This window comes from Vidua macroura, chromosome 3, assembly GCF_024509145.1.
Source record: "Vidua macroura isolate BioBank_ID:100142 chromosome 3, ASM2450914v1, whole genome shotgun sequence".
Classification (NCBI taxonomy): domain Eukaryota; kingdom Metazoa; phylum Chordata; class Aves; order Passeriformes; family Viduidae; genus Vidua; species Vidua macroura.
The window spans coordinates 94,429,762-94,443,825 of record NC_071573.1 but is presented as its reverse complement, the minus strand read 5'-3'; the positions used below and the strand labels follow the sequence as shown (position 1 = coordinate 94,443,825).

General features: G+C 38.6%; 1 protein-coding gene across 9 annotated transcripts in view; it reads left to right on the top strand.

Moving 5' to 3' along the window:
• The window catches only part of ARHGEF10 (Rho guanine nucleotide exchange factor 10), a 112,850-nt gene that overhangs the window by 43,153 nt on the left and 55,633 nt on the right, over positions 1-14,064 (top strand). For 8 of the 9 annotated variants that reach the window (XR_008436216.1, XM_053973126.1, XM_053973130.1 and 5 more), the window contains exons 9-15: positions 2,178-2,292; positions 4,782-4,894; positions 8,615-8,692; positions 8,919-9,098; positions 10,371-10,487; positions 12,281-12,373; positions 13,786-13,956. Coding sequence is in view for 8 of the 9 variants with exons in the window: in XM_053973126.1 (XP_053829101.1) it covers positions 2,178-2,292; positions 4,782-4,894; positions 8,615-8,692; positions 8,919-9,098; positions 10,371-10,487; positions 12,281-12,373; positions 13,786-13,956 (867 nt within the window). In the remaining variant the exon portion in view is untranslated. Of the gene's footprint in view, positions 1-903; positions 1,021-2,177; positions 2,293-4,781; positions 4,895-8,614; positions 8,693-8,918; positions 9,099-10,370; positions 10,488-12,280; positions 12,374-13,785; positions 13,957-14,064 lie in introns of all 9 variants that reach the window. The other variant, XM_053973134.1, reaches the window with a different exon arrangement.

The window sequence follows — 14,064 nt, the reverse complement described above, 5'->3', positions numbered from 1 at the left end:
TAATGCCAGAATCATGATGTTAGAGGTAATTGCATCCTGACCCAGCCTAGTGGAGCTATGTGCTGGGCCTGTTGCTTTGTTTTCAACTCAGTAGGCCTTCTCTTTCCTGAGGCTTTGATCTCTTGCCAAATAACTCTGTTAATACCAAGCTGAGGGGTTTTCCACTGGACTTCTATCATAGGGCACACCAAATATTTTCCTCTTTTTTTTTTTTTCCTGGTTGCATTTTAACCTCTTTTATCTGCCTTTGTCAAAATGTTTAACAAATGGTAATTAGTGTTCCAGAGCATTCCTTTCTCTGTGATAGTTTCCTTACCTTGCAAATGAATATATTTATGTACGAGATGGTTACACCCAGGTTCATACAATGAGGCTATGATGCATGTGGAAACCACAAGAATGTGAATCCTGTTAGTGTCTCTTCACCTGACTCACTGCCCTGTCAATTTCCGTATTCTCAGGTGCCAGCAATCTCCACAGGTTCCTCAGTCTCTGAGTTTTCTTCTGATTCTCTGTTTTGAAGGATAGTCCAAATACAGACTAGGGTTTGTGCTCCAGTGAATAATGCTTATGGTTAAAGCTGATGTATTGTTTCCATGTGGTTTTTAAGAGATAGGCAAAATACAATTAATATGCATAACAATTTAGTTGCCTTAGTCTAAGTGGCTTTGCCCCTGTCTTTACAGAAAAGCAACTGGTGGAGTTCAACAGTGCCCAGGAGCGATGGTCCCTCCCTCGGACTGCAGCTTCCCTCAGTGATAGCTTTCCCTCAGTGATAGTTTTCCCTTAGTTGTCTTTGTGCCAGTAGATAGATGGGGCATTGTGCATGATTTATGTGAGTGCTTTAGCATGAAGTTTTCACTATGGCTTTTTGAAAAGATTGTGTCTTTTTATACACTGTAGCTTTCTCATGAACTAACGCGTTTAAAGGAGCATTATGAAAAAAAGATGAAAGATTTGATGTCAAACACTGTGGGAGCAATAGAGATTCAGCAACTAAAGCAAAAACATGAGCTGAAGGTAGTGTAGTTGATTTTTGTAACTAGCTACATTTAAATAATTGCTTTTCCAACACAGACAATGTTGTCTTTTATTAATAGCTTGAAAAAGTAGATAATAATTTGTATGAAATAAATTCTGAATGTGCTGAATTTTTATCATGTAGTCTTAAAGACTATAATATTACTATACTCTTAAAAATACTTGGTCAAGGACCTTTTGTCATGCTTACTTTTAATGTTAACAGTCTCAGAAGATGAGATAGGGCATTGACTTTCCCTAATGACTGTGCCCTTATCCCAGAGTGTGAGCCAGGTGCACAACCCTAGTGTCTCTCTGAGACCTTGGCTCCTTGAGGCTAGCCTAGTCCTAGCTCTGTAGCCACAGAGGATCAAATTGGGAATCTCCCTGCTCTCCATTCTGAATGGAACCAGTATGAAAAGAATGTTTTTGTGAAAAGCTTTAGTCGCAAGCCCAGAAATTGCCTGATTGCATCAAGGCAGCTTTGTTTGTGGTCTGACAGTAGTGGGGATTTTTTGTTGTAGTGACATTTTGGGAAAGAAGTACAAAACAGGATATTTTAATAAACATTTTCCAGCAAAACAAAATTTCTTTGGTGTTTTTTTTTTGTTCCATGAAATTTCATTTGACTGTAGTAGTGCACTGTAAGATTATGGAATTCTTAATTAAATCATTGTATTTCTTCAATTAATGAAGTTACTAGTTGCAACTTTTCCCTTCATAACAGTGTTTGTTTAAGAATATAGTTAATATATAACTGAGTCTAGGGGATTATCTTTAGGTCAGAAATACTTTGGAAGAGTTATTGGGACACTGAAAGATGGACAAGACCTCTGGCCGTTAATGACCTGTGAATAGTAGGTATTTGTTCCATAAGATAACATTTGAGGTTATTTAAAGTTTCTGTTTGAATGCAGAAGTCTAAAAGAGCATTTCTGCTCTTTTAGACTTGCATACAGTATTGCCATGAAGTAAGTCCTTGTCTCCAGTTTTTATTTTATTTTGAAATACAGGAGCTTGGCTCTGAGCTTTCATGGTTCTCTCTACTTATTATGTATTTGTTTGACTTTGGACGATATCGATACCCTAAAAGTGTGCAGGCTCAAATGTTTTCCTATTATTCACTGAACATGTAGACTATATATTTTGTCTTACAGATGCAAAAGCTTATGAGAGCTGCTAGAGAAGGTACCAAAGATGGACTTGAAAAGACAAAAGCAGCTGTGAAGAAGGGTCGCTCCTTCATTCGGACAAAATCTTTCATTTCTCAAGGTACCTGCTCTTTACAGTTTTTCTCTTTGTTACATTCTCTAGTAATTTCTGAGAAAGTAGATGAATGGCCTAGCAAATTTATGTAGTGGGAGCTGAGAGCTAGATGCATAGATGCATGAAATCAGATATATATCAAAAATGTGTGGTATAATATTCAGTTCAGACGACAGTATGGTCAATGCATCTTGAGCATTTTTTTCTGTTTGGGGCAAGAACCTGAGTGACCTGAGAAACCTGAGGGTCACAGAGAAGGGTCAACTTAAGAATAATAACAAAATGTCCCACCAAGCAGTGTGATCTAGGTACTGGTAGATGGGAGTATGGAAGTGATGTTAACTTACTGTTGTGGTGTAACCCCAGCCAGCAGCCAAGCCCCACACAGGCACTCACTCACTCCCCTACCACCAGGACTGGGGAGAGGATTAGAAGGGTAAGAGTGAGAATTTGTGGGTTGAGTGACTGAGTGGGTTGATTACTATGTAAGAGTGAACATAAAAGCCACACACAAGCAAAGAAAGACAAGGAACTAGTTCACTGCTTCCCAGGGGTAGGTAGGTACATATCCATCTCCAGGAGAGAAGGGCCCCATTACACACAGTGGTTACTTGGAACACAAAGGCCATCACTCTGAATGTCCTCGCCCCTTACTCTTCTTTCCTCCCAATTTTATATACTGAGCAGGATGTCATATGGTCTGAAATATCCTTTTAGTCAATTTGGGTGACCTGTCCTGGCTGTGTCTCCTCCCAACCTCAAATGCACCCCCAACACCCTCACCAGTGTGGCAGTATGAAAAGCAGAAAAGGCCTTGGCTCTGTGCAAGCCCTGCTCAGTAATAACAAAAACATCTCTGTGTTATCAACCCTGTGTCCAGCACAAATACAAAATGTAACTTCATACTAGCCACTGTGGAGAAAAATAAATCTACGCCAGTTAAAATCAGCACAGTTACTAAGTCTGTCCATGTCTCTCCATCAAATAACTCTTGAATGTCAGGAGAATGTGCTGTTAAGACATGGTTTTTAGTGGAGAAGTAGTTGACTATTTTAAAAAGTTCATCATTGGTAAGGAGTAATGCTTTCCATGCTTAAGAGTGAAAGTAGGGAAAAAGACTGTACTGTACTGTTGAAAACTTAATCAGTTGATGATTTTTGATGAAAGCTGAATTTGGGTTGGGAAAACAGAAAGTGATGTAAAATCAAAAAGCCACAGAAGTATTTGTGTTCTTTCTGTAGTTGAGAGCAAGTGACAATCCTTTGTCATGAGTGATGGCAGCAGCTGTCCACAGGTAATTTTTTCAAGAGACAGGTGGTAAATTAAAACTAGTTTATTTTTCAGGATAAGTCTGAGAGATAGTGTATCTTTCTGCTAAAGTTTCTTCCCAACTAATTAAATGTTAGTAACTTCAGAGCTTATAAAACTACAATTTTAGGAAGCTAAAACCACAAGGCTGGAACAAAATATTTTTCTTGAGAAAAATAAAGTTGCTGTATGGGCCATGACACATCTTACATCTCTGCCATGACCTCTGACTGCTTCTCAATTTACTTAATTCAAAAATTGAATATAGAATGGTACAAAAAATGAGGTGATCAAAAAGTGTATCCTCAACTTCTTGCAGTCGAACAGATGAAAATGATCTGCAGGGCGGTGTAACAATGGACCTGGCATTCCTTCTTACATTTCTAGAGATTAGGTTGCAGGCACAGCATATCTGTGGATGGCTGAATCTCATAGCCACTTTCCAAATCAGCACAGAGCTAGTGAAAATTTTGTTAAGCTTGTTAACTAAACTCACAAATTTCTCCCATCCATCAGATCTGCTTCCCTTATTTCTCTTTTTGTTCTAAGACAGTTTCTTATACTGTTCTCTCTTTATGTCTCCTTTCCTCACATCTGCTTGTTTGGCTGGCTATGTACTGCCACCTATCAGTGCACTTCGGTGGTGCTTTTTCAGTAACATTTTTACCCACAGAGCAATGCAGAATCCCTCACTCCTTTCTGATGAAAGCAAACATTTTGGTTAATTTGGCTACTTTAGTTCAGCTATAGAAGGGTGTATGGAATTTTTTTAGCTGGATCATAATATGGGTTTTCAGTTTCTTCCCAGGAATCATTTATTTTAAAACTGCTGTCCCTGGAGCTGTAGTGGTTTAACCCAAGTTGTCATTTTCTGCCCTCTGGATAGCCCCGTTCTCCTGTCTGAGAGGAGGGAGTAGAGGTCAAGCAAAGGATGCTTAGGCTGCCTGCAGCTGTGGGAAATTAGGATGTCTTTGAAAGGTGTTCTGTATTAGAGTACCTATTGGTGGTAGCATTAATGTGATCTCACAGATGATACAGAAGTGCTGGGAAATTTCTTTTGTTTGGTAAGTGAAAATTTACAATTTCTGTGCTTGGATTATAGGGTCTTTGCTTTTTTTGGTTTTGTTTTGCTTTTTTCTTCTTTCAATCCACACATAGAAGCTGACATTTTGGTTATTTATTGGTAGATCATAGATCATCTTGTCTGGAAGAAGAAGAGCTAAATTTATTTATTGATGTGGACTGTATGCATACAGAAGCAATTATGACTCCTATGCCTGAAGGATTATCACAGCAGCAGGTAGTAAGCTTTGGGAAATATGGTCTTCTGCTTTTTTTTCTCCCCTTTTGCTCTGTACCAATGGCTCTTAGGTGCTTTTGATCTTCAAACATATTGGCATTTTACTTAAGTGGATGTCAAATTCAGAAATTAATAAGTAGTTTTTTGAAAATTTGTGTGTTGCTAGTTTATAGTTGCATCAATACTGAATTCACCCAGAGGTGCAAAATGTTTTGCATTATAAGATTATCTATAAGAACTATATTGTTTCACTACCTGAACACTTAAACTAAATGTGATGGTTTTGAGTGAAAAAAAGAAGAGAGTTAAAGCATTTTTATTGAACCAGAAAACATTGTTCCAGGTGCTCTGAGATTTCCATTTTAAATGTAGAGACTATCCTGTATGCTCTTTGAATCCAAAGGTTTTTCTTGGTTTGAAAAAATCATCCCCAGTAACGTCAAGTCAAGAAAAATAGAAGAATTCATTTTGTTGTTTTCTACCTCAAACTGTATAGTCACTGTGGAAATCAATTGAAAAAATACTGAAATCAGCATCAGTTAAGAAATTTTGGCTGAAAATAAATTCCTTGGGTTCATGCTACTGAATTGTTATGACAACTAATAACTATATGAGAGTTTTTAGCTTATTGTGGTGTCAAGTCATGAGTTAGTTGGTCAGTACCTAAAGAAAAAGAACAAAAAAACAAACTAAGGGGCAGTTGAGGAAAGGGCTATATATATTTTTGGATTATTTTTTGTTTTGTTTTACGTTTTACTTGGGTGAAGTTTACTTTTCTCTTATGTTTAACACAGTGAAATGCTGATCTTGTAACAAAGCAACTATCAAACTGTGTTCCATTACTGTAAGATTTTATTATCTTGTGAGATTTCAGCATTAGTCTGAATGCTCGTTCCTTATTTCCAAATAGGAATTTGAGTTCACTGGGGTAGTTTTGTACAAATAAGTTCACCCTCTTTTGCAAAAAACCCCACAGTGCTTGTAGTTTGGAACAAACTGGTAATAGTTGTGTAAGTCATGACAAATATTGGTAATCTGCCCAGGAGGAGCTGTCCAGGTGGGCAGGAATGGAGTTAGGAAAGCCAAAGCTCAGCTGGAGCTAGTGAGGTGTGAGAGAAGAGGTGAACAGTGAAGAGGTTCTGATACGTACGCTGGCAACAAAAGAAAGCTGAGAAGAATACGCTGCTTGGCGGGGCACAGACCTAGTGATAAAGGGTCAAAGCTGTGCCACCTTTGCCTTGGGTTTTACTGGTGAGGTTTGTCCTTGGGACTCAGCCCATGAGCCAGAGGCAGGTCTGCTGGGGTGAAGCCTAATCTGCAGGTGGGGGTGCTGAGGCCATTTGGACATACAGGTGTATGTGGGACCAGATGGGATGGATATAAGGATGCTGTTAGTAAGGCCTGTCCCAGTCATCTAAGATCACAGTGATCAGAAGACTGGGAAAAAGTGTCACACTCTTATTCACAAGAAGGAGAATTGAGTCTGGCCTCACCTCAGTCCCAAAAGTGATGGAGCACATGCTCTTGAGATCTATGTCTGCGTTTAGTAGGACAAGAGGGTGAGTGGGGAAAAATCAGGATAGATGGACCAGAGTGCATTTGTGCATGACCAGCTGGAGCCTCTTTGAGGTCACTGAGGGGGGAGGTGATTGTGGTGACTTTATGGGCAGAGGGGAGCAAAGTGTGCCACTTAGCTCTGCCTTAACAAGGCTTTCAGCTGTATCCTGAAGTATTCCTGTACTCCTGTAGGTGAGATAGTCTGTTTGGGTGGATTGAAAGGTGGGTGGGAAACAGGTGAGGACGCCACGCTCAGTGAGTCCGTGGTACAAAGTGCAGGGGGTGGTCAGCGTTAGAGCTGTCCCCAGGAGCAGGCACGGGCCTCTGGCATTTAAAGCCTGTGTGAGTAATCTGGATGCCAGCTGCAGTGCACATCTGGAGGTGATGCCAAACTGGAGGGTGCAGCAGCTGTGTGGGGGAGGTTGGCTGTTGGTCAGCAGGGCTTGGTGGGCTGGGGTGCACAGAAACACCGAAGCAGTTCAGGGGGGCCAGCATAGCCTGGCTGTGGGAAGGGGTCACAGCCCTGGGTGCCCCAGGCCAGGGCCCCCTTCCAGCCCAGCTGCCTTGTCACAGCAGAGCTGCTCTGTGGACATGCTGGCTTCAGACAGCAGGTGGCATGATGGCTTCTGTTTAAATCCTGGTGCCCGCAAGTACTGAGGCTGGGGCTCATATCTTTTGCAATAACCTGAAGCCACTAATAAGTATTCTTATTGTGTATTATAGAGCCTGAAATTTTTATTTCTACAGATGTTTATTCTTTTCAGAAGATTGAACTGTGACTAAAAGTAGGATTAGTATTCTTCACCACGGCCACTGATCCACTATACCAAATATGACACTGCTAAATCCATTCTAAACAGAGATTAGACACAACTAATTTTACTGTATATATCTTAAGCAAAGTCTCAGATAATTTTGAAGTCCTCCTTTGAAATGTCAGTACCTGAAAGAAAATTCTCACATAACCTGCATTTAAATAATGCAAAATACAAGTGTGAAGAATTTAAAGGCAGTGATGGTGGAGGAGGCAGGAGGCTGGGGGTTCTGCAGCAGAAAGAAGCAAGCCTGAGATTTGAGTTTAATGGTTGTTTAGGCTAGCTTAAAATAGCAAAATGAACAGTTTCTCCTTCTCTTGTAGTTATGGACAGTGCTTTGATCCTACCCCTGTGCTGTCTTCTCCCTCATAGTCCCCTTTTGAAACTCTAGGGTGAGCTGGATTAGGAAATGGATTTGGGTGAAAACAAATCCTTATAACCAACAAGAAATCTAATTGATGGCAAGAAGCTTAAGCTCTAAACTAGATTGGTTCTCCAGTCCTTCCTGTCCTGCCACCCACATGTCCATACAAAGTGCATTTCAACTGAAGCAGAAAGTGGAGAAGGTGTAATAAATAGCCTGTTTAACATGAAATATGGTAGCTTTTCCTGAAGATCTTACAACTCTGTCAATGCATATAAATATAGACAACATGGGGGTCTTCACTTATGTGTGGTAATGCCCAAAAGAGAATGCTGACTTGGATACTTTCTCAGTGGTACAGTTTATATGGCCTTAACTTTAAAAGACAATTAGTATTTGCTTGTTTGCCCTTCACGTTGCTTCTAATAAATTTATAAATCTATTAAAAATAAAATTTAGGACTGATTTTTGAAAACTTGTTACCTATTTTGTTGTAGCAAACCACTGAAGTAATTAACATCATCTTATACCTATGATTGTTTCCATTAATGCCTACATATATACATTTAAAGTGCATAGGATTATAGAATATCCTGATTTGGAAGATCACTAGGATCATTGAAGTCCAACTCCTGGTCCTGCACTGGACAGCCCTAAAAATTGCACCAGGTGCCTGAGAGCATTGTTAAATGCCAAAGTCAAACCAAAAGTTTCAAAAGTAAAGCTTGGAATTACAACAGTCAGAAAAAACTTACAGATATCGATACAATAATTGCTATGTTCTTTAAAATAAGTAGTTTTAAAGTAATAGTAAATTTAATTACTTTTGAAGAGGTACAGGATTTTTTAAATGCAGTTCCAGTATTGAAATTGCTCTGTATATCTTGTGTTTTATTAATGTGAGAATTTTATCATCATCATTTCCAACTATAATGAATGTGTTACCTGATTAGAGCTTTGGACAAAACTTTGTTGTTTCAACAGGTTGTGAGAAGGTATATTTTGGCCTCTGTAGTTGATAGTGAGAAGAATTACGTGGATGCTCTCAAAAGAATCCTGGAGGTACCTTAATATCTTTTGCATTTAAAAATTTTGAATATTTGAAAAAGAATCATTAAAGATAATTAAAGAATCTGTTGTATAACTAACACAGATTTTGCTATAGATACTTCATACCAAATGTTCAGTGATTTTGTGTTTGTGTACTGTTGCATAAGTTTGTTTTTCTGCTTATAGAAGTCCATTTTTTTGTTAGTTTAAATCAATTCACTTTTTTTTTTTCCCACAGCAATATGAGAAGCCCCTTTCAGATATGGAACCAAAATTACTGAGTGAAAGAAAACTTAAAATGGTCTTCTATCGAATTAAGGAAATCCTTCAGTGCCATTCAATGTTTCAGATTGCGCTGGCGAGTCGTGTATCTGAGTGGGACTCTGTTGAAATGATCGGTGATGTCTTTGTTGCTTCCGTAAGCAAATGTGTCAGAACAGATAATCTGTTTTTATTTTAGTCTTGTTTTTCCAGCTCCACATCTTTCTAACTTAGCTGCTTTATTCCCATGTTCTCCAATGCCTGTGGCAACTGTCAGAATATTCATGTACTATCCTGATGAGGAAACTGACACCAACACATGCCTTCAGCTTGGTTGGCAGATGTGAAAGGATTGTGAGAAAAATTTTCAGGCTTTGATTAATCTTTCAGACATTTAAGTAAACAGTTTATTTTTATGAGAAATTAGAGATTCACAAACCCACCAAAATTAAGGTGAGACTGAGTCTTGGTATCTTGTAAAAAATGGGTAGTCATACCTAGGAGTGTGCAAGTAGAAAGAAACCACAGTAGGTAATGTCCTAAATTCCTGAGTTTTAACTGAGGTGGGGCACTGATAAAGGGTATTTGTAAAACCCTGTCCCATCATTAATGGAAGTCCATTCAGTAAAGGACAGAATCAGCTACTGCTTTAAATTAGAGAAAACAAGAAATGGCCTTGGTGGATAGAAAGATGTTGCTCACCATGAAAGTGTGGCTCAAAGAGGCTGCCTGCCTTCTGGCTTGAATGCTTTATTTTATTGCCACCCAGATGCTGAAAATCACCACCTTTTCATGCCTGCTGTAAGAGAGCTGGGGTCTGATCACAGTTCACCCAAAATGAAATAGTTATTAAAGATTTGTTGTTTAAAGCAAACCTGCCTTGTTGTGACTGAAGCAAGTTAGGTAGTCTTAATGAGACTAGCTCTGCAAAAGAGAGGGATGAAATTACCAAGAAGGCAATGGGTGGTGATCTTACAATTCCCGTGACTGCAGGCCACATGATCTGTCTGCTTTTTTGGTAAGTCCTTAATAGCTGAAGTCAGGATGTGAAGGCCCTAGGACTTTGCTGATTCTCTTAATCTGGAAGACAGGTAGTGAGATGAACAGGGGATCTCAGCTGTCAATTTGAATCTCAGGGGATTCCCTTTGATTGCTGATTGTCCTCAGGTTCTGCTCCAGTGTTCTAGCCAAGATGAATCAATTTCTGTAAATACATTTCTTGCCATTCACAGCTGTTACATCTTTCTGTTTCCAGTCTATCTTCTGCAGAAAGATTATTTTTGGTATTACCAGTATTTTTGTATATCCAGCACTAGGCCAAGCAAAGCCTTTAGTTCTGAGTGAGTCCCTAACAGCCAGAGGTCTATATAGCTGTGCTGGCAGAGGTCTTTTCTATTTTTAGTTAGGATTTGCCCTTTTTTCTTTTCAGTTTTCTAAATCTATGGTATTGGATGCATACAGTGAATATGTAAACAACTTCAGTACCGCAGTTGGGATTCTCAAGAAATCTTGTGCCACCAAACCTGCCTTTTTAGACTTCTTAAAGGTTAGTTCATTCTTAAAATAGTTGTGCATATGCAATAAATAAGAAAGCATGAGTTATAATTTGGGAGGAAATTTGACTGCTGATACTGTATATTGTCTCACTGTTTTTATGGACTTAAGGTCTGTTTTGTGGATTTGGCACAAACAGACCCCAGAGGATGCCCTTCCAGTATTGTATTTTTGGCATAGTAACATGCTGTTAGATCTGGGATGTATTTTGAAGTGCACAGTAGTTTTATTGTTATTCAAATCAGTTTATTGGTGTTTGCTTTACTTTATTTGTCTAAACATTAGGATTCTTCTATATCAGGTGAGCTTCAAATAGTAGTTCACTGTATTAAGCCGCTTTTTAATTTGAAATTTATTTTAATTCTAATTTGTTTATTGTGTTGTGAGAAGTAGTGCAGCTGGATTTCCATTCTACAACAATTTCCCTGGATTTTGAAGTTTATCTTTCTGGCTTGGGGTTGAAATTGGTGATTTTTTTGCAGAATGCATATTGCCCTGTTGCATATGATGCTTGTCATGACACAGGTACGGAGAGCCTAGCACACACAGTAGAAGTGCTGTGAAACCCTAGGGTTGACACCTTACAGACAGTGCACAGAATTAATTGCAAGGCTTTTGGATTGTCTGTGACATTGCTGAGAGTCTGAAAGCTCAGCTTGTCTCATTCCCCAGGCATCCTGGATTGAGTTGTGCCTCTCAGAGCTGGTCACCCCGTCGGGTCTGTTACAGTGGTCCAGAAAACAGTAAAAACTGGGTGCCTAGTGCAACTCTTAGGTTGCCTAGAGAAGGGTTGCAGGGGTTTGCCTTCAGATCTTAAATTAACTAACAACTTTTTGGAGTGTAGGCAACTCTGTGCAGGATGATACTTTGGAAGCCTCAAGCACCTTGAAGATCAGACTCTAGTGAGCGTTTAGTCACATGTTAAACAGGTTCTGCTGTTAAAAGCATGTTTTTCCAATAGAGACAAAATCCACACCTCTCATCACTGCTGTTCAGGGCCACACTGGTTCTGCTTCCAGAAACACTGCCAAACTCTGATGACAGATGACTCTGCTTTACCCCTTTTTTTTTTTTTTTCTTTCTCACCAGCAATGAAGATCAAAATCCTCACTACTGCTGAAAAATAGATGTTTGTATAGAAAACTGTGGAAATAAGTTGTTGTGAAGCTGATAGTTGTAGCAATAAATAGCAATTTAAGCACAATGCTCGTTTAATACCAAAATGCTAGTTTAGATTTGCTTTGTTTTTAATATTGAGTATTTCCTGTAACCTTCCTATTTCTGGCCATTTCTGGCTTTTTTGCTCATGCAAAAGAAATTTGTCTGATTTTATCTGCCATTCCTGATAACTGAAATAATGGATTCTAACATTTTTCTTTCCAAATATAAATCAATATTTTTTCCTTTGTTTCTTCTAATAAAGAAGATCAAAATCTCTGTTTGCATAGCATGGAGATTATGATGTTTTTCTTAGATTTCCTCTTAAAAACCATATGTAGGTTTTTGGATTTCTACGTGCTACATTGCTGGTGTGGCTTTAGCCCAGCTGTATTTATTTAAGGGGGATATTTCAGTTCAGTGATAGGCCATCATTTTCATACTGATGGGTTTTCTAAAAGATTTAATATTTTAAAATTAAATCTTGATAGTAAATGGAATCCTTACAGCGTTCCTATTATAATTAATGTAAGCAATATAGGAGAATTTTTAGGAAATGTTTTCTTTTCGTTCTGTAACTGATGGAAATGTGCTCATGGTAGTAAATGTGGCTTTCTTGCATTGCAGCAGTGTCAGGAGTCAAGCCCTGATCGCATTACACTCTATGGTTTAATGATGAAACCAATCCAACGTTTTCCACAATTCATTCTACTACTGCAGGTAAATAATGTTTACCAAAGGGAGGCTCCTTTTTCATTCTTGTATAGTTTACCCTTGGGATTACATGGTAGCTGTCTTCTGCTATAGGATCTTGTTGCAGTGGAAGTGACCACTAGATCATGGGCAAATAAAGAGAAAATTTCAGTGCATTAAACATGCTGATCTCATAGTCTGATTGCAGGGATAGGCAGTAAGGGCACTGCAGGAAAGCCTTAGTAAACTAGATTTACTATAGATTACTTGCTAAGAAAAATATAGCTTATAAATAGTTTTCTAGTAAAGGTGTAGTTCAAACATGCTACTTGTTTATATTTGTTTGTTAGCTAGTAACACTTCAAAACATGACTAGGATCTTAGTGGCATTACTTTCCATTGAAGAAAAAAGCAAGAAGATTAAATTCATACCTCAGATAGTTTAGAATACTTGTGAGATGCAGAACAATCATCCACTCTCTGACTACTTGGCTCACAGGACCTGCTGGAGTATGTTGCAGCTTTCTTCTGACCTGCAGCATCTTGTTTCTTTACGCGTGGAAACTGTGGATTTGACAGGAGTCCTTGGGTCTCATGTCAACAGACAGTCAAGCTGCAGGAAGAGCACAATTCCCCAGTATAGACCTGCTCCAGACAATTTTTACCTCCTGTTACTTGTTTTTACCTCCTTCCAGACCACAGCAGATCTACCCCAGTAAGCACTGCGTATTAGCTGTGTTTGCAGGTGCCGAGAGGAGGACAGGCTTTGGGCTGCAAGTCTGGGAATTACTGGGGGTAAAGGAGCAGAGGTAGTCATGGAGAAAGCATGTGAATTGGAAGCCATGGTGAGAGTTTTTGAAATAGTAGGAACAATGAAGTTTATTGTGGCAGGAGGATTTTTAAGTGCTCTGGGAATGGAGACAAAGTATAATTCAAACTGTCTTTACTATATGCCTACAAAATAGAAAGAATTGAAGGAGGTGTTGTGACCTTAATGAAGAAATGCCTCCTAATTTAGGAGGAGTATGCTGTCCATGTTTTAATGAGGAGTGATAACGGTAATAAAGTAATAACAGTAATAAAAGTAATAAAGATAGTACAATATTATTATGACAGTAAATATCAGGAAAATAGTTTATAGACACATACATATTATAGTATAATACTGATTGCCAGATTGTTTAATATTATCTTCCATCTCTGTAATTTTGTTCTTTAAATAAGAATATATGTGATCCCATTCAGTATATTTTTAAAGAATTACTAAGACATTTGGGAAGTTAAGCAATGTGCTGTCTGAATATTGATTAGGTGTTTATTGGTCTTATTCTTTAGTAGTACTCAAGAATGTAGTTGTAACTGTGCATTCTGTAATCTTTGGAACCTGATTTTGAAAATAAATCTGATGGAGTTTTTTTTGGTTTATAATTACCCCTCAGGATATGTTGAAGAACACTAATAAAGGACATCCTGACAGATTACCTCTACAGATGGCTCTGACAGAACTTGAGACACTGGCAGAGAAGTTAAATGAAAGGAAAAGGGATGCAGATCAGCGCTGTGAAATAAAACAAATAGCAAAAGCAATGAATGAACGTTACCTGAACAAGGTAAGGAAAGTAGGAAAGTATAATAGAAATGGAAAAGTCAGTTTCTGGGCCTTGAGCGATCTTTACAACACACACCAAAGAGACAGCCATGTTGTTTTTTTCTGTAGA